At 37.5% G+C, this 19,596-nt stretch overlaps 3 protein-coding genes across 5 annotated transcripts in view; 2 read left to right on the top strand and 1 right to left on the bottom strand.

Annotated features, from left to right (window-relative positions):
• Positions 1 to 1,616: 1,616 nt before the first annotated feature.
• zgc:112332 (uncharacterized protein LOC553712 homolog) lies at positions 1,617 to 8,932 on the top strand. The gene is made up of 7 exons (XM_031282004.2): positions 1,617 to 1,748; positions 2,343 to 2,458; positions 4,559 to 4,714; positions 5,051 to 5,155; positions 6,542 to 6,751; positions 7,352 to 7,544; positions 7,712 to 8,932. The coding sequence occupies exons 1-7, from the start codon at positions 1,738 to 1,740 to the stop codon at positions 7,809 to 7,811; spliced, it is 891 nt and encodes a 296-aa protein (XP_031137864.1). The 5' UTR covers positions 1,617 to 1,737; the 3' UTR covers positions 7,812 to 8,932.
• Positions 8,933 to 10,123: 1,191 nt separating this feature from the next.
• sec61g (SEC61 translocon subunit gamma) lies at positions 10,124 to 12,575 on the top strand. The gene is made up of 4 exons (XM_031282009.2): positions 10,124 to 10,352; positions 10,734 to 10,837; positions 11,043 to 11,145; positions 12,404 to 12,575. Exons 2-4 carry the CDS (start codon positions 10,744 to 10,746, stop codon positions 12,411 to 12,413), a joined length of 207 nt encoding a protein of 68 aa, XP_031137869.1. The 5' UTR covers positions 10,124 to 10,352; positions 10,734 to 10,743; the 3' UTR covers positions 12,414 to 12,575.
• The window catches only part of tpk1 (thiamin pyrophosphokinase 1), a 76,452-nt gene continuing 68,839 nt past the window's right edge, over positions 11,984 to 19,596 (bottom strand). For all 3 annotated transcript variants that reach the window (XM_031282008.2, XM_031282006.2, XM_031282007.2), the window contains exon 9: positions 11,984 to 13,417. In XM_031282008.2, coding sequence (XP_031137868.1) covers positions 13,272 to 13,417 — 146 coding nt within the window. In that variant the 3' untranslated portion in view covers positions 11,984 to 13,271. The remainder of the gene's footprint in view (positions 13,418 to 19,596) is intronic.

Genomic DNA, 19,596 nt, shown 5'->3' on the forward strand with positions numbered 1-19,596 from the left:
TATTCATATTTTGTATAATTAATATAAATATGCAAAGTAACTAAATCTATAAAAAATAGATAAGTAAAACGTATAATAGGCAAGTAGGAGAAAATGAAAATATTCAATTAAAAGTACGGCATTGTTGTAAAATGTTTGTTTATAGCACTTCAATAAGAAATTCATGTTGTTTAGGTTAAAACACTCTAAAGGAAATGTTCAATTATAGTGTGATTAAAACTCACTATTTACATTATTTACAGTACTTGATTTACAGCTGATTTGTGAAAAGGTAGCCTACACAACCTTATTTAACAGTAATTTAGTATTACTGCGAATAGTCACAGGAAGTGCTTTTATTTTGAAGTAGGCTACACGGAAGTTGTCTGTTGTGTAGCCTGCTCTTGCTAGCTTACTGAGATGCAACATGTCCGTCAGGCTCCAGTTGTTCACTTTCTTGTTTGTAAAACTGCAGCATATTGAACAGTAAATGGTCACAGTAAAAGACAAGCGTTTTTGGTTGTCATTTGAAGCCATTCCACTACAGGAAGAGTTACTCTCCACGGCTGATAAAATGCAATGATATTTACGTGTAGCAAGCCTCATCATTAATTCCCGACATGTTTATATCTGTCAGCCGCTGACGTACCGTCACCTGTTGGGACATACATGCTGTCCGTACCGTCACCTGTTGGGACATACATGCTGTCCGTACCGTCACCTGTTGGGACATACATGCTGTCCGTACCGTCACCTGTTGGGACATACATGCTGTCCGTACCGTCACCTGTTGGGACATACATGCTGTACGTATCGTCTCTGGTTCTGGTTCTGACCACGGGAACAGAAACAGGACAGGTCACTTCAACGCAGCGTAATAACTCCTGAAAATAATATCCATCTCGCAAATGTATCTGTCTCTGCAGTCATCTCAACCATCGAATACAGCGACAGGAAAATAAAACTAATAAAATAATAAATATAAAAAATGTGTCGCGGTGTTAGTGAATTCTTAAAAAAAACAATGCACCACTAAATGTTGCGTTAAAATGCGTTGTAACTCGCGTTACTGAGATTGTAACGAGTATAATATTACCGAAATTTAATTAGTAATGCGTTATATTACTGCGTTACAGCAAAAAGGAATACATTACTGTAATTGCGTTACTTTTGTAACGCGTTACTCCCAACACTGATTATGTCCTATAAATAGTCATACAATTATAATATATTATGCCAAATAAATCATAAATCATAAAAGGTTAATAGTATAGTATGACAGAAAATGACATTAAAAAGTCATAGTATAGTATAGTACAAAGTAGGCTACTTAAAAAAGTCTTTGTAAGGGCCTTAATAGGACCTGTCGGACATTCAGGATCTTATCATGATAAAAGCATGCAGCAGGTGAATGCATAATAAATTACTACTAATGCTAGGCTAGTGGACCTCTTCTTCTAGTAGGTAATTCGATCTCGTCGAACTCAATTCTTTTGACAGAATAGATTTCCTTCCACTGTCTTGGGTCAAGTCAGCCAGTAATTTGAGTCTCTCGGCAACTTGCGAATCAATTATGCGTCAGCTCGCTCCTGATTGGCCCAGCCGTCTTATTTTCATGACAAACGGGGCGGGGTGGGGAGAGGGTGACAAGCACGACATGATTTGACGAGCTGTTGGAAGGACTGAAGGAGGTAAATTAATTTCTTGCTGAAGTGGCTCACTGGTCGTGAGGTGGGAATCTGTTGGTCTTGAGGAAGAATGTACTGCAGGTAGGAAAAATACACAACCGTAATAAAACGGCAAAGGTTAGGTTGGTGGCATAATAGGAATGTTAGTAATTTTAAGGAGATTACATTACACCGTGGCAGCGAATTGGGAAGATTAGACCTGTGTAAAATGTATAATTATCGTCGATTTTGAACGTATTTCTTTGCTTGGTAATTGTTTATTGTTTTTGCTCCTGTGAATCTGTGTCTTTGTGACTGAAGATTTTCTTTCATTCATACAGGAAAAAAGCCAGGTATTTTCATATAATAGCCTAATCATAATCACTGAACATAGATACAGATCCCCTGTTATGTTGCTGTGTACAGGATACAGCAAACATACATAAACATATGTGCTTAAATGTAACAAAAAGTCCACATTTTAGTGAAACAGTCAGTTTAATCGTCAATTTATGGATCATGTTTAGCATGCTTGATTTTCCTGTTAACATATTTCCTAAATTCCACTAAGGATCACGTTTCTGAATAGACAAAGTAGACGGGGATTGGATACTATAGATACAAATAACAGTTATTATGAATGGAACTATTTTCATTTATTGTTTGTATCTTCTGTGATTGTTGTGTGTTGTTCAGGAGTGTTTGCTGTAACCAGTGGTCATCTGTGGAGAGGTTAGATGGGAAAACAGTCATCATCACAGGAGCCAACACTGGTATTGGAAAAGAAACGGCCAGGGACCTGGCAAGAAGAGGTAATGTTCAGGCTGGTCTGTCCAGCTGTGTGTCTCTCTACATCTGCCTCAGTCATAGAATATATATATGAATATAAAACATTCTAGGGCTCAGTCTATTTCTGGCTCACTCGCATTAATGTGTACCTGCCTCTTTGCATTTCTGTCATTTGTACTTGACTTTCAAACTTTGACTTACACATTCCCTGGAATTAAGCACCACTAATGCTTTGGGTGGTTTAAAGCTATAAAGCGTGATCTTTGTCCTCAGTCCTATTTGTTTGCTTATTCGATGTGGCTATGCTGTATTATGTTTTGGTGGGACTATCAGGCTGTATCAAGTGATTTTATAGCCTCAGCATAACTTAACCTCTTACATATTCAAAGACCAAAATAAAAGGCAGACGGAAAAGAGATTACCAAAATGAGCATCTTCCTAAACACTTCACCAATCCAAGTGAAAGACAAATGGCAGTGATGGAAGACAGGCGATGCATTAAGAGGACAGAGGGAGCATTGTGAGAATCTGCCCACTGCCCCCCTTAGCCAGACAGGCAACAAAGAGAGATTTGAGGGTACACCCAGCAGTGCACACGCACACACACACAAACGCAAAATAATGTGAAAAGTGGTTCTGCATACGTGGTTCCGTTTTTTCATTTGTTTGCACTTGAAAGGCTCAGCATGGTATCTTCCTCCTCTTTTTTTTTTTAAAACAACCACTGTGCATGTGTGAGTGCATGTGTGTGTTTTATTTTTGTAAATAAAAGGGCAACCAGGACTCTTATTTTCATCCAGTAATGAATTTTACAGTAACAGATAAAATTAATATAAATACAGAACAATGTGAGAAATCAAAAGTAACAAAAGAAAGACAGGACGAAAATAATCAATACTGCCTGAGGGAAATAATAATATTGTGGTCCTTGCTGCTGGAGAGTTCCCTGTCAAATTTCCATATTACCTTTCAGTAAATGGGATTATGTAATGACATGATGGCAACATGATTAGATTTGGGAGGATTCATAACAGAAGGTTGTTCCTTGGGGCACTGCATCACAACCAAACTGAAACTCAATCTTTTGAATCATTTATGTGTTTAGTTTTAACATTCATTTACCATGTTTACAAAGTGAAATTTGCATATTATTGAATCAGAATATACAGAATATGATCAGGTTTGACTTAAGTAATTATGTACATTTTGTCCTTATTTGCATACAGACATCATTTATGCATGCATAAGACTGTGTAATCATCTGCTGGATGATCTTTAACTTGACTCAGTATAACCTTCCATTCTCATTGTTTGTTTACTTTTTATTTAATTGAGTGAACTTGGCAGGGAAATGTGGGAACAATTGGGTTTTCCCACATGGGAACAGCAGGGAACAAAGACACTGTGATGGGATACAGACGCTACGCTCCAACTGATTAATGGCTCTCCTTTTCCTTAATTGGTGGGCACAACAGCTATTTATGTGTGTGTGTGTGTGTGTGTGTGTGTGTGTGTGTGTGTGTGTGTGTGGTGGTGGGGGAATTGTCTCTCTATTTGTTACTTTGTGTGGGCATGCAGGCATGTTTGTGTGTTTCGCCGTGGGTGAGAGAGAGAGAGTGTGTGTGTGTGTGTGTGTCCTCAAAGCCAAGCCTCTTTTCTGGACTCATTAAGGAGAATGCATCATAATTTGCGTCAGAGGCGAATGAGAATGACACAGTTGAGAGGGTCTTGTGTTCATGTGAGTGGAGTAGCTGGCTAAATCAGATGCTGAGTAAAAGGTTAGAGAACATTAGAGGGTGGTCAAAAGTACACTGAGAGATGTACGTACTTCCTCCTTGATTGACATAAGTAGCTTTGTGTGCCTGAAAATGAGCAAAGCTTTAGTAGTTTGGGAACTTTAAAGGTTTCAAACCTCTTGTGTGTAGAATATTTGCCTTAATATATCACTGTCAAGTTTATATTTAGCCATTAGTATTAGTATAACACAGTATAATACCTAGGAGCAATTTAAAGTTTCACTTGAGCTGTGTTTCTCCAGACTTTGGAAGGAAGAAAGTAGTGTGGAATGGGGGAGAACATGGTGTTATTATCATAAGTTGTGACCTTTGGCCCTTGTTTTTCAGGTGCTCGCATCGTCATGGCGTGCAGAGACCTGGAGAGGGCAGAGGAAGCCCGGACGGACATTTTGGAAGACACGGGAAATGAGAATGTGGTCATCAGGAAACTGGATCTCTCTGACACCAAGTCCATCCGAGTGTTTGCTGAACTCATCGACAAAGGTAGGAAAAGTAAACATTACTATCTTCATCGATGGAGCAGTTTTTGGTTCGATCCCCTGGCTCCTCCTGTCCACTTCTCTGTGAGCAAGACACTTGAGTGACTCAAAATTTCTCCTGATTGTTGGGCCATTGCTTTGCACAGCAGCTCTGCCACCACATGATGTGTGTGTGTGTGTGTGGGTTATTGAGAGGCAAACTCTAAACGCACTATATAAATGCAGTCCACTTACTAAACAACAACTGTATTTAGGCCATTTATCTAACATATGGTACTTCTGGGAAATTATTACTAACTCTTCCTTGTGTTTCTGTGTTTGTGTGGGATGTTCTTTTCAGAGGAGAAACAAGTGAATATCCTGATAAACAATGCAGGTGTCATGATGTGTCCCTACTCCAACACTGCTGACGGGTTTGAAATGCAGTTAGGCGTTAATCATTTGGGTAAGTCATACTGGAAGTTGTAGTCTCTACCTGGATTTTAAATGTCATGTTAATGTACATTTTTTAAGAATGTGTCAATCAGGCATAACATGCAGTGAAGTGATTATGTTGGCTGTGATGTTTATCCGCAAGATAAATAAAAGAGAGAGCACTCAGTCTTGGTAATTGTTGTAACATAAACAGTTGGAAGTCTTTGAGTGATTTAATAATATCATTACATAGTGACAGAAGGCATTTTCCTACTAAGGAAGGAAACAATATTTGAATCCATATATGGTGGTATTATCAAGTTACATGTACGACCAACATGTCAGTCAGGAAAATGGACTAGAGTTACTGTTTTCTTGAAGCTATCAGTATTTTCCCAGTATTGAAGCAAGGCTTCCTTCCAAATGATATTTTCCTCGCTGGTATTTTTATCACAGGCTGACAGAGAGAACAGGCTGTGCTCGAACATGGTCACCCACACACCTGCGCTAACACATGTGCAGACACACAGTCACACACATGCAAACACATATTTAAATATATACCTATACATTCCCAAACATCCTTTACATGTACTTTAAAGAATGACAAACTCTGGTTAGATCAAGAGTAAAACAGGAAATAGAGAACAATAGTAAAGAAAGCAAAAATACTCTTAAGTGTCCTTCACAGAGTTCACATGTGAATGCTTAGGGCAGTGGAATTGTCTAAGTGGACCCTGAACAGAAATAAGTTTTTGCAAATATTTCCCAGTGTTTAATCAGTTGTTGATAACATAACACTTTCCTGGGATTATTTAAACTTTCTAAAGTGCTACACATAGTGATTTTGACCTTATTTTCAACGACGTAGTAAGAGATACTGTATGTTGACTATGAAAAACAACCACTTGTGACTCCAGCATTCCGTGGAATCACAAGAACATCACATACTAAATCACATACATTCAGAGAGAGACAAAAGACCACCACGGAGGAAGAAACTGAAGGTGACAAAATCACACACCCTGGCCCTTTGTGTCATGTCATGATTGCAGTACTATAAAAATAAAAATCACTTCAGTGTTATTGATAAAGAATATTGCCACAATTTAAAAGATGTGTGTATAGGGCACTTTACAGGAGCTCTCCGTTCAGCACCTCTTCAGCAGCTCCAACTTTCTCTTTCTCAGCCCTTTTTAATGACAAAGTAAGTTATGTAGGCTGTTTTATGAGTTGCTTTTCCAAATGTATATTTTTGGCTGGCAGTATGACACCTTCAAATTTGACTGGATAATGACAAGAATATGTGTTTGGCTGTTAAAGTTTTAAAAAATACCATCACAGTGTGGTGTAGTGATGTTTGTTTGAGTAGTGTGAGACAATAGCCTGAAAGTGTGTGTCTCATGACTTTCCTCAGGTCACTTCCTGTTGACTTACCTGCTGCTGGACCTAATCAAGCGTTCAGCTCCTTCCCGTATTGTCATTGTGGCATCAGTGGCCCACACCTGGACCGGCCTTCAACTGGATGACATCAACAGTGAAAGGAGTTACGATACCATGAAGGCCTATGGGCAGAGCAAGTTGGCTAACGTCCTGTTTGCACGCTTACTTGCCAAACGGTTACAAGGTGAGGTGAGACGGTGCATGCCATAAGCACACAAGATACTTTGCAGTTGTTGCTGAGAACGGTGAATCAGAAAAGGCAGCACTGTATTCAGTTTTACATAAGAACAGACTGACTGACTTGTAAACAAGTCCAGGCTTACCATTACTTTCACACTGGATAGCTTGCGCGAGTGTTTGTTCTAATTTAATTGTCTCATTCTGAAGAAGTGCAGCAATTACATATGAATCAGATTTTAATTGGAAATTAGCCATTTTGTTGACTCAATCCTTTGGTCTTTATTTTTCTTACAGGCCATGTCCATTAGGATTTTAACTCAAAAACAAACCGAAGATAACATTAAAGAGAAAGAACAAATTGAAAATAAAATGCAAGTACTATGGCTAATATGGCTATTCTGTTTTTTTTTTCACTTTACTCAGTCAGTGATACAGCTACTGTTTGAAAAAGAAGCATATTTTGCAGAGAAATATGTGTAAATTGTATGCAAAATTGGAGCAGAGTATGCAAATGTTAATAATGTGGGCATGCTTGTTTGCATTTGTTGACATAAATACACAGTATGTGTGGGTGACTGCGTAGGTGCCTGTATACGTGTTGCAGGTACAGGGGTGAGCGTGTTCTCTCTGCACCCGGGGGTGGTGCAGTCTGACCTGTGGAGGCACCAGCACCAGTGTATCCAGTTGGCAGTGAAGATCTTCAGGATTTTCACCAAGACAACACTGGAGGGAGCACAGACCACCATCTACTGTGCTGTGGAGTCAGGCCTGGAAAGCCAGAGTGGAGGGTACTTCAGGTACACACAGTATTTCAGCCAACCTACAATTTGTTATAAGAGCTTTCAGAGTGCAGCTGCTCAGTATTACTACCTGCTGACTGTATAGCTGATGGTTTTTATTTTTATACACACATTTACAGAAATGCAGCACACTGTGTGTAATGGTCATTCTCTGTCCCTGACAGTGACTGCGCTCCTGCAAGGTGTTCGAGGGCGGCTTCTGACGATGACTTGGCCCAAAAACTATGGGAAATCAGCTGCAACATGCTTGGCATCTCCTGGTAGTCAACAGTGGCAAATTAACTGTGCAGTGAAGGATATTGTATGCTATATATCACCTTTTAAACAGCACTTTTACTCACTTCTATAAAGGCATTAATGTTACTGTAACTGTACAGATGTAGTTTATGACTCAAAGTACATTACAGTCCAAAAGTCATTACAAAGAGTTTGTTTATTTTGTAAAATATCAAAATGAATCCGGCGTTTTAGTCAAATTGTATTTATCAAACAAGATTGCATGATGTAATTTACTATACTTTTACTAGCCCATGTGGGCATTCTTCGTTTAATCAGTTTGTATCTTGAGTGCAGTTTCTGTTCTATTTTATATTGCATAGCTTGTAAAGACGTTAGCCAGCATGGTCTTGCTTTGAATGAAAATGACCTGCTTTGTGAAAGTTTCTCTTACATGCCCCGTACAAACTTTGAGTTCCAGTGTGGCTGTAGTTTTCGGCACTGATGAGAACAATTTGGCTCTAGACTGCCTCCAAAAGCGCTTTTTCAAAGTTACTTTGAAAAAGGGCTTTTGGCAGCGCACACATACAGTTTTGTGGTTAATAGTTAAAGCACTTACAGTTGATAATAATATGAAGTGGGTCCTTTTCTGCTTTTTTAGCACTTAAAGTATTATAATATAGGCTACATTTTTTAATAAGTAAAATTTGCGCCATTAAGTAAATAAATGAATACAATTAAAATGATTCCTTTTTGCACTGAAATATGTAATTGAATAGCCTTACTGTATATCGTGCCATCTGCCGTTTCAGATGACTTCCTGTTAGCTGAGGAAGGAAAAACGTACAATTCTGTTAATGTAACAAAATGTACATAATGTTAAAATCAAACCTGTTAGACTGGCAGACAAGTTATGCTTGTTTGTGACTTTTATGTAAAAGTTACTGTGTACATGTGTTCTTCTGAGTGTGTTTAGTTAATGGTAACATTTTCCAAGCTGTTAGGTTGACCTTTTCAGTTGCAGTAATGTGACACTGGGATCAATTTAGCCTTTGAGAGCTAAAAGAGATTAGTTTGGTGTATTCATAATGAGAGAACTGAGGGTCTTAAAGTCTTAGCCATGCCACCCAAACAGATGACTGAATGTTGATGTGACTACTCACAGTCGATATGTAAAAAGTAATGTTGGAATCCTGCTGCCTATAGTACAGTACTGTTTAGTATTATTCACTATTTTGCTAATTAATTGAGGTCCCAATAATGGATGGAAAAGTGTATATAATGCAGTGGACTGCTCATAGTGTTTTTGTAAGTGTGGGACTTGTTACATCGTAGAATCAGTAAATTGTGGCACAAAGACCAAGAGAAAATGCCACAATTCCTTTTAGAAACAGTATCTTAATCTAAATCACATGATGGAGTATTTAAGACTAAAGGAATGTGGCATGAGCAAGAGGAGTGGCTATGAGCAGTCCAGGACCAAGTTCCCTGAGAGCAATGTGTGAATTCAAATGTAGATGTATAATTAATATATATATATATATATATATATATATCAGCTATCCTGTCTCCAGAAATGTACTCTATTTTGAAAACAGTACTTACTTTATTCTCATGAACTGACAGTAAAATATTACTATTGCTTCACTGCATTGAATTACATAGTTAACCAAATACAAAATATGAATATTTTATTAATTCTCCCCCTATATCAGTACTGATCCCACAGCTGCCATGCTGTGACACAAACATTCACATGTTTTCATGTGTAAGAACAAAAAGAGCGAACATGGTATCATATAATTAAATTATTACATTTAATAAATTATAAAGAATACACAGACAACTACACAGTAAATATGATGGTGTAGGCTGCTGTTTACATTCAATAGAAAAAAAACTGTTTATATTTTAGAAGTAGTAGTTTTGTATATTCATAGTGTATTCTAGTCTATTTGTATATTGTGTATTCTAGATATATATCTTATATTTACAGAGTATGCTAAGGTTTTTCTTGTATTCTGTATTGAGCTATTTTGATTATTATTATTTGATTATTTGTTGTGTTTATTTTTTTATGACTGGTCTTTTGTGAAGAACTCTGTAACTTGGATTTTGAAAAGTGCTCTATAAATAAAGATTATTATTAATATTATTATTATTATTATTATTATTATTATTATTATTATCATCCTTATTATTATTATTATTTTCTATTGATAGATATTTTCCCTGCTGTCTATCTATACAATATGTGGGAAAAGAAAAAAGGAGGTAAACATGAATATTCAAGTAGTTCAGTATTAAAAAATAAGTCAGATCTCGCTTCGGGTTCTTTTCTATTTCGCAAGAGTTGGATGGTTGGAACAAACCCGGATATCATTTTTTTTTTTAAAGCGAGTAAAAACCTCCTCGCCTGTAGGTGGCAGTGTGGACAATTTAAGCTCAGATTAAAACAAGAGAATATGAAGATCATACGCATGCGCGTGCAAAGTCTACGTCAGCTCTTCTCTACTAACAAGCTGCCCAAAAGCTACGTGGCCCTCACCCCTCTGACTGTCTTCTCGTCTAACACGACCTCACAAATAGGTAAGCTAATTACTATTCTATTAGAAATTGTTTTATGTTTTACGTGAAGATAACTCAGTAACTTGTGTGAGATTCTTTGACTTGTATTTGTTTATTTATTGGATTTCTAGCTAACCTAACGTTACGTCGACGTGATAGCTTTTCTTATGATAACGTTAGCTAGCTTAGATACGTTAACTAACTTAATAACATGCTTTTCAATGATAAGGACACATATCTTTCAACATACTTAATAATATTTGATGGAAAAAAGAGAACATCTTCAGTGTATTAACAATATAACATATGTGGGAGTCATGTAAGGCTCGGGCTGCTGAAGTCAACGTCAGCACTCAAATCAGTCAAGCTTTAACAATGCTTTTGCTTTTATCCTGTCTGCAGCTTGAACACCATGGATCAGGTAATGCAGTTTGTTGAGCCCAGCCGGCAGTTCGTCAAAGACTCCATACGGCTCGTAAAGAGATGCACAAAGCCCGACAGAAAAGGTACGTTAACGTTAGGGTCATACTTCTTTCATTTGGCCCAGCCTGTGTTGTCTCTGGCAGCAGCGTCCAACCTTCATTTCAATCCAGCTACCCAATTTCAATTCTCGGCTACCAGATTCGCGACTCAAAGAGCAATATTGTTTTTTATTTAAGGTTATTTGATTTTTGATGAATTTTGACATTGATTATTATTGCTCTCCTTCAGAATTCCAGAAGATTGCCATGGCCACAGCGATTGGGTTTGCCATCATGGGCTTCATTGGTTTCTTTGTCAAACTCATTCACATCCCCATCAACAACATCATTGTGTAAGTAGCAGCAATACATAACTTACATACATTTAAATTGTATTGTATCAAATTGGTTATGTTGATTATTTTAGCTATGTTATATTTTTACAGTTATTGGTTAAGACAATACTTCAAGTATTGTTAATGACATTATCTAAGAGGAACTGTGAAGAGGTGGCCCAATAGAAAGGGGGTTGTCTTGATTAGAGATTGAACCCTTTTATCCTAGTGTCTCAATGATATCAGTGATTACTTCTCAGTTTCTAATGACACTACCCACTCCCTTTTCATGATCAACTGCTTTGTCTAACAGATTTCTTATTGACCAGTTAATGGCATACATTACCAGAAAGCACAGTCATTTAATAAAGACCAATTTTCTATAAATACCTTTTTAACAAGTATATACGCTACCGGTCAAAAATTTTGGGTTACTTCTATTCCACTCCATTACAGACAGAATACCAGCTGAGATCAGTTTTAATCAGGGCAGCAGTTTTCAGATTACATTATGTGTTTACATAATTGCAAAAGGGTTCTTGACTGTTGCAGAAAGAAGTGGCTGATCTTTAATGCAATATCTACATTGGCCATTATCAGCAACCATTCATCCAATGTTCCAAAGGCACATTCTGTTTACTAATCTGTTATCATTTTAAAATGCTAATTGAGAAAACATTGGAGAACCGTTTTGCAATTATGTAAGGACATAATGTAATCTGAAATCTGCTGCCCTGGTTAAAAAAACAATCCAACTATATACAGCTGGTATTCCATCTATAATGGAGTGGAATGGAAATTTCTAAGTGACCCCAAACTTTTGAACGGTAGTGTAATTAACATGAGCATTAGGTCTGTTTTTTTTAATCATCTCATTGCAACAATGCAGTTATTTATCATTAGTTGTGACTTCTAAAGTTTTATCGGTACACAAAAGATGAGGGCGGACAAAAGTCAAACTGGTAGCATTAATGCTTTTATTTTTTGTGCACAGTAGGATTAAACATTCAAATACATTTAGGCTGTTATCTTAATAGTCAAAATACACAGTGTGCAGAAGTTGGATTGTCTGTTTTTGAAAAGAAAAAAATGGTGGTACAATGTTAAATGGAAGTGCTACTGATACACACAATCATTGTGTTGTGGCTTTCTTAAAATAGCAATTAATTGGTTTGCTTTGCCATAAAACTGGATAATACAGTAAATAAAATATCCATGTACCAATTTTCTTTCTCCAATCACTAATACTGCTTTTTTTGTTTGTTTTTCCATCTAGTGGTGGTTAAATCCTGGTCAAGAAAAAAAACACAAACTTCAATACCCGGGGACAGGCGATGGTGGTGTAAAGTGTTATTGGGCTGGTGTGATTGGGGACTGAAGGGATGTCATTTTTACATTCTGCGCAACATTTATATTCAATGTGTAAATAAAACAGATGGAAACCCACAGACTGATTTATCCCATCTATTCAGATAGCCCTGCTATCACTACAGCATGTATACAACAGTTTGGTTTTACGTTATCTGACTTAGAAATACTGTCATCAAAAGGCAAAAATAATTTGAAGCTGGTTGTACAGTCTTTTCCATAGTATTGTTGATATGGTAGCTACAAGTAGGCAGGAACAGGAGCACTGATGTCAAAGGCACATAGTGAAGGCTCTGATACAAAGCAGACACCTGCACACATTTAAAGGAAGGTGTACTTTTAGGGATAGTGATGCAAGTCCTTAAAAGTTCCCTGATATCACAATCTTTTTTTTTTTTTTTTTTTCTATGAAAGGAACCAGATGTTGGTGTGCAATAAGGCTTAGGTTTTGGTCGTGTATATGGTGCATATACATTTATATACAGTATGAGTGTCCTCTGATATAATGATCAAGACATGGTCAGCTCTGTTGGAATAGAAGAAAATTCCAAACTGACCAAAAGAGCGGATTACTTTTTTTTTTTTTTTTTTTTTTTAAATAGTAATCAGCTCTTTTCATACACTTCAGTGAGGTGTTTGGCCACAAGTTAGTGTTTTTTCCTTCTTTCACTTAATTCTGCACAAAACAACAGATGAGTGACTTTGCCATAACTCGGCGATAGCAAAGTATGTTCTGACTAGTCAAATACTGCCTGAGAAGGAGGATTTCTTCTGTGTCATTCCCCATCCTTACGTATGCCCATGCTCCAGAGCAAAGGCTGGTCTGTTGTCACAGTTACAGGCTTCCTGGGCTTTCCAGGGGCAACGGGTTCATAGGTGTTGGAGGTGCTTACCAGCTTCCCAAACTGCAGGACCTGGTTATCTGGACAGAGGAGACAGACCATGATTAAATATAGCTGTAATGAGGGCCTACTGAGTGATACCACACTTAATGGCTACTTTAAATAGTGTAGTGAAATTATTCAATGGGTAAAAGTAGATACTTGGTTTTCAGTGTGACTAGTTATCTTATAATCATGCACACTGCCTTCTGTACTTTGTTATTTGATTATTAATAATGCAGCTGTATGCCAACGCCTTGCTAGAGTGGATGTGGTCTTGAGCAATTTGTGTCCCTGTATAACCGAGGCGAGGTGGACCACACAAAGAAAGTTGGACCTAGCGAAGCAATCCGAGGCCAAACGGTTCACAGCCAAAACCACTCACACATTCACAAAGGCTATTATGCTAAGGCAACGGAGCATACACTTTATGGTTAATGAAGTGCTAACAAATCCTCTCAAAGAAAATCCTTTAGCCGCCACGAACAGGAAAGGTGACTTCTGAGGTGTATGAGTCACATAAGGTTTTTTGTTTTTGGCATCCTGGGTGAAGCAGAATAACTTCAATAAGACAGCCTTCATAAGAGGAATGTTTTGATACATTTTCAACCACATGATTTGTAATTACAGATATGTAATTTACCATAATTTACATATCTAGCCCGGGATATTTTCATTTTCAAGACCAAATGCTTTAAAGGTTAAACCATACAAGTCTTTGGTGAGATATATGCTTTAATTTCATAATTACATTTTCTCTGTGCTTTCTATTGGTCCCCAGACTAACGGACATAATCAGTTCACTCTCAAATTAATTAATTCAAAATGACAAAAAAAAAGTGATTTACTTTGTATAAAGCTGAATATAACAGTGTGAATGTTCTCAAAGTTGAACTGAACCACTCAGACCTGAAAGGACACTTAGCCAACACTGACACCAAGTGATCGAATCAGGAAGCTCAGTAGTATCTGTAGTGAAGGGACATCAAATTCTACCAGTGTGAGACAATCAAGAGTTACCTGAATATTCATATAATAAAAGTTAATTATTTTGAATCTGACCATGCTTTGTAACATATAAAATTGTAATGATAAACCTCTAAACGACTTGTCAGACAAATGAATAGCTATAACTCACATGGAAATATAGACGTTTTTTTTCGTGAGGAATTTAGTCATGCAAAATAATGAACTTTTAAAGAAAAATACCAAAACCATTGACAGCGCTTCAACAGGCCCAAATGGCAGAAATAGAAATTTGCGTGTCAATTTTCCCATTAACAGTTATATTTATTCACGCAACATTTGCTCTGAAAAAGCTGAGCTGACAAACACCCTGAGAATGGAGCTGTTGGATCTGTCTAATGTGAAAAGGGCAAACTCACCTCAGGAGATTTACACCTGGGGCTCTCTATTATTCATTAACTAGTATTGTCACTATGTCCTTACTATCTGCAGCAAATCAAATAGTAAAACCTTCCTCCCCTGCAGATCAGAAAAGTCAGCTTTTATTGTGTTGACGTTTTGTCTGTAATACTTCACAGAGAAGACAAAAAGGTTCTGCAGTAGCTTTTAGCTCTAATCCAAACAGCTTTTTTGGAAAGCTTTCACCTGTTTGAGACTCAGCACTATCATATAAACCAAGCCACAATGTAGCTTTTTTTATTTTTAGTCTATAAAGCACTCTATCGCTCAGCTCTCTCAACTCTGGCTGCTATTTATCTAATTATCTGGTTTGCCTGCTAGGTGTTAGTGGGCCATGAGCAGTATCTGAAAGCAAGTTGGATTAGCGCTCCAAGAGGCACAAACCTCAGCTGTAACTACGTGGGCCCGATGAAGTTTGATTTCTACCTGTCAATCATCTCCGCTCCATTAATAACTATTTTATTTACATTTGAGGGGATAGCATTGACATCTGCTCTTCTGAATATATTGTGCCTGGACGAAGGCACCAATTTTGCTTTACACATTCAAAGTAAAGTTTTTTAATCTGACTGTTGTTCCTGTGCAGTTAAGATCAACCAGGTAACATATTACATAGTAATGTCACATCATACAGATGGATATACTAACAATAGAAATAATAATACAGATTTCACCTACTACAGGTCATAACATAAAAGAGTTGTTTTACAATACATAAAGGGTACTAAACTAGCATTCTCTATGTCAAAAACATGTATAAATGAAACTGTAAAATTTGTATGAAAGAAAATGATATGAAGATTGCTTGTTATAGATTTTATAATACAAGTATATAATGTTTACAGTATACACACAGAGTTAGTTTTCATAAACTCGGACTTAGATCTAAAAGGCATTACTTTAGAAAAAGTCTAAATCCTTAAACAGCAAGTCCAGGGGTCTCATTTATAAACGTGGCGTACGCACAAAACGTGGCTGAAAATGTGCGTATGCAACTTCCCACGCAAAGGTTGTGATTTATAAAAAACAAACTTGACGGGAGAATGTGCGGTCCTCCACGCAAACTCTGACCCATGCGTACGCACATTTTGGAGACAATGGGAATTGGCGACGCAGATGGTGAGGTGGTGAACTGAAGTCAGACTGCAGAAATGTGGGAATAACGATTACTCGTAATATTTTCAAGTATTGATGCCTCACGCACATTTTTTCACTCCATATCATCCACGTTATCATGAAGATTAAATCCAGCAGTGTTATTTGCGCTTGTACTGAGTGATAATTGTTCCTTTCTTAATATTTAATCGCCGCTGTCTCACCTTCACATTGTCCGCTATGGAGCGCAGGAGGAGGAGATGGCCGACTCCATGGAATACAGGATAGCATCAAATACCCTACCATTAGATAACGGCAGAGCACAGTGTAGCCTAAATAACTAAATATATGTCTTTAATACTGTGCATATATCATCAAATGTCAAAGTCTGGAAATACAGCCATTAAGCTCTTGCGCAATCGTTACACTTAATGTCCTCGTTATCGGTCCGAACTTTAATACTGTCCGTGACAAAACCTGCATGAAGAAAAGTGTGCTTGCCTATTAGACTTTCTTTCGTCTTCAAATTGTATCTTGGGGTGAGGGATACCACTAGTTAATGCTGTGATGTTGGCAAGGTGTTATCAATCACTCTAATTGTTGTAAACATATAAATCCTAAGGTTATTTCAAACAAGTAAAAGTTATATTCTTTTGTGTAGAATAAGGAGACGATGAAACTATTGCACACTATTAACCCAAACCAACACCTGATAATTGCATTGTTTCAACATCCTCTAGAAGAGACAAAAAAAAAATAAAGAAGGTTATGAATATGCAAAAAATATTTTGGGTGGAATCACTACATGCAAAGGCGAAAGTGAACACAAAGGAACAAAGACAGGAGAGAAAGAAGCAAATCAGTTGTCCACAGGCACCTGCACGCACATCAAACAGGGACAAAAAAAACTATTCTGCTTCAAAGACTGCCACACAAGCATGATATTAGAAAAGCTTGACTCAGAACGAGGAGGAAAATAAGATGTGTGTGAAGTTTGAGTACTTAATAATTGAGTGAACACAGAGCCACAGTCAATATGCAATGTGTGTATGAGAATAATGTCTGTGTTAAAGTAATGTATAAGGGTAATGTGTTTCCTCTAGTTTCATACCAGCAGAAGTGTTGCCAAAGAGCTGGAAAAGTCAAGGCAGATATTGCAGTATGTTGTGTTATGTGTGAGGGAGCGTGTATACTTTTACAGCTCTCTTTGGGAGCATCAAAAAGTCCCGATAAGTAATTGTGAAGATAAACGGGGATTTCTGTTTAGATTCTCATAACAATTGTGAATTTTAAAACCTATTTTCTCAATCAGCTTCTTATTATGAGCAATATGGTCCAACACAAACATGCCATTTTCTGCCAAAGTTGAAACCGTTTTACATCACATCCTTCATTTGTGTTTTTTTTCTGTGCTCTTCTCACTGGTTTGCTGTGAGCTGGGCTCACTTTGAAAAAGGTGATGTCACGTACGAATCAGAATTTAGCAATACATTAATCAAGAAGTAATAACAGTTGGAGGGTAGTTTGCGTATGTTGCCACGCCACTACCAATCAAATCTCATTAAACCGTCCTTACACACTCCTGATGAGGCAGATTAGCTGTTGACTGTTAAACTTGTAATAAATAATAACTAAGTATGTATTTTCCAAACTTTAACTTTGATTTTTGCTTATTTAGCCATGAACATTTAATGTTATAGAGACTATTAGGGGCTTTAATGTCTTTCTGTAAGGTTTGGAATTGGCTTACACTTCAGTTGGTCAATGTCCCAATAATTTCGTCATGATAATATAAAAATATAAATGAAAACCTTTATACATATTGTTTCATAACTATGGCTATAACATTATCGTGTGATTTCGTCCTCAGCACACTGTGATTTTATTACAATCAGAGAGGTGAACACATGTCAGAAATGAGGATGTTTTTTAAGGGTAAAAGTGATGGCTGGTGTAAATAGTAAAACTACCACCAGAGGCAGCAGAGCACTATAAAAAGGAAGCATTAGGAGTCATGCTCAACAGGATGGCAGAGTGGCACCTACATTTACAAACAGACATTTTCTATTCTGGCTGTCTCTGATCCATTTACAAACACACCCACTTAGAGGCGCGCGCACACACACACACACACACACACACACACACACACACACACACACACACACACACACACACTTTACAGCACAAAAGGCTTTCAGATGGCTTCATTAGTAATCCCCTCCTTAAAGCTGATACCGATCAATAATGGCCCCTGTTGCAGAGGGGACCGAAATGAGCGTCGCACCCTCCAGTGATAACAATGGAGATGTTTGCTGCCTGTAATTGCATTTCCAGCGCCACAGCCGAAAGGGTCCGTCAGCTGTAAGTAGGCCGTATTTACACAACAAATTACCCAGGAGAGAGGGTGGGTGAGACGAGGAGAGACTCACAGACACTCACAGACACTCACACCGCAGTGGACAGGTAGAGAGGGGAATTATGGGTGTTATGGGCCATTTTTGAAAGGGAGAGAATACTCTTGCTGCGTTATTTTTGCCTCTCAATGTTTGTTTTTGGTACACAGGGTCTCGAAAGACATGTTAAAAGGTGCAGTATTTCTAAGCACTGAAACATTACTGTCAAATTATCTGTGATATATTAGTGAACTGTTATACACAGCCACAGTCAAGGTAACTGGTCTCGATCTAAAGCTTCCATTTATGTTAATTCCTTTTAAAAAATGAAGAGCATATTTTCCATTAAACTGGATGTATTTCTTTTGCAAAGATGATGCTGATATGTGACCCTGCTTCACTTTGCTTTACTGTACAGGTTGTACCTGTTAGAAATTACTTTTCTATCCAACCTTCGCTCATTCCCCTGCCACTATTATTCTGAGCTGGAAGGAAATCACTTACTGTTTTATGCCATTAAGATATTGACAAGTAAAATCTGCCCATCATATATTTGTTTATGCTAATTTTACTATTCATTTGTAGTGACACATGAAATTGTTCACTGACACACGTGACAAAATGCGACACATCACGCTTTTAAAATAGCATTAAGATCACTGTGATCCCAGGTACTCCAACACAAACAAGCAGTTTGTTTTCTTTTCCCATTATATTTCAATGTGTTTAGCGTGAACACTTGCCCCCTTTGAACGTGACTTGTCATCGAGAGGCAAATGGAACTCATTCAGTCAGATCCTCCACTCCTTTAGACCAGTGTGCTATCAAATTTCATCACGCTTCACAGTTCAAGAGAGAAAATCATTTTCTATAAATCATGTTTGTTCAATACTGAGCTGTCCAATTACTAAAATGAGTTGAATATATGACTGTTTTGCACAAATTCTGCCATTCTATTGCCACCTTCAGAAAGACACCGTGCATCACTGCGATAAATAGACTGTACAGAATCTATATTTGTTCAATGTAAGACAAGAGAGCAATATGGAAACATAATAGGAGGTATTTAATAGGGCCAAGTCTGATCTAAGGCCTGTTCACCTCAGATCCGAATGATTGTGGGGGAAGATACTGTTTTGTGTGTTTTTTGTAAACATTCATCTTTAAAAACCTGAAATAAGTGAATTATAAGCTCACAACTGTCCGTAGTTTGCAGATGGATGAGGCAAAGACAGTTAATGTACAATTTACAATGTTCAGCCAAGTTATATCTAACTTTCACAGAACACAAGAAAAAATGTGGA

The sequence above is a fragment of the Sander lucioperca genome, chromosome 1 (genome assembly GCF_008315115.2).
Source record: "Sander lucioperca isolate FBNREF2018 chromosome 1, SLUC_FBN_1.2, whole genome shotgun sequence".
In the NCBI taxonomy this organism is placed as follows: domain Eukaryota; kingdom Metazoa; phylum Chordata; class Actinopteri; order Perciformes; family Percidae; genus Sander; species Sander lucioperca.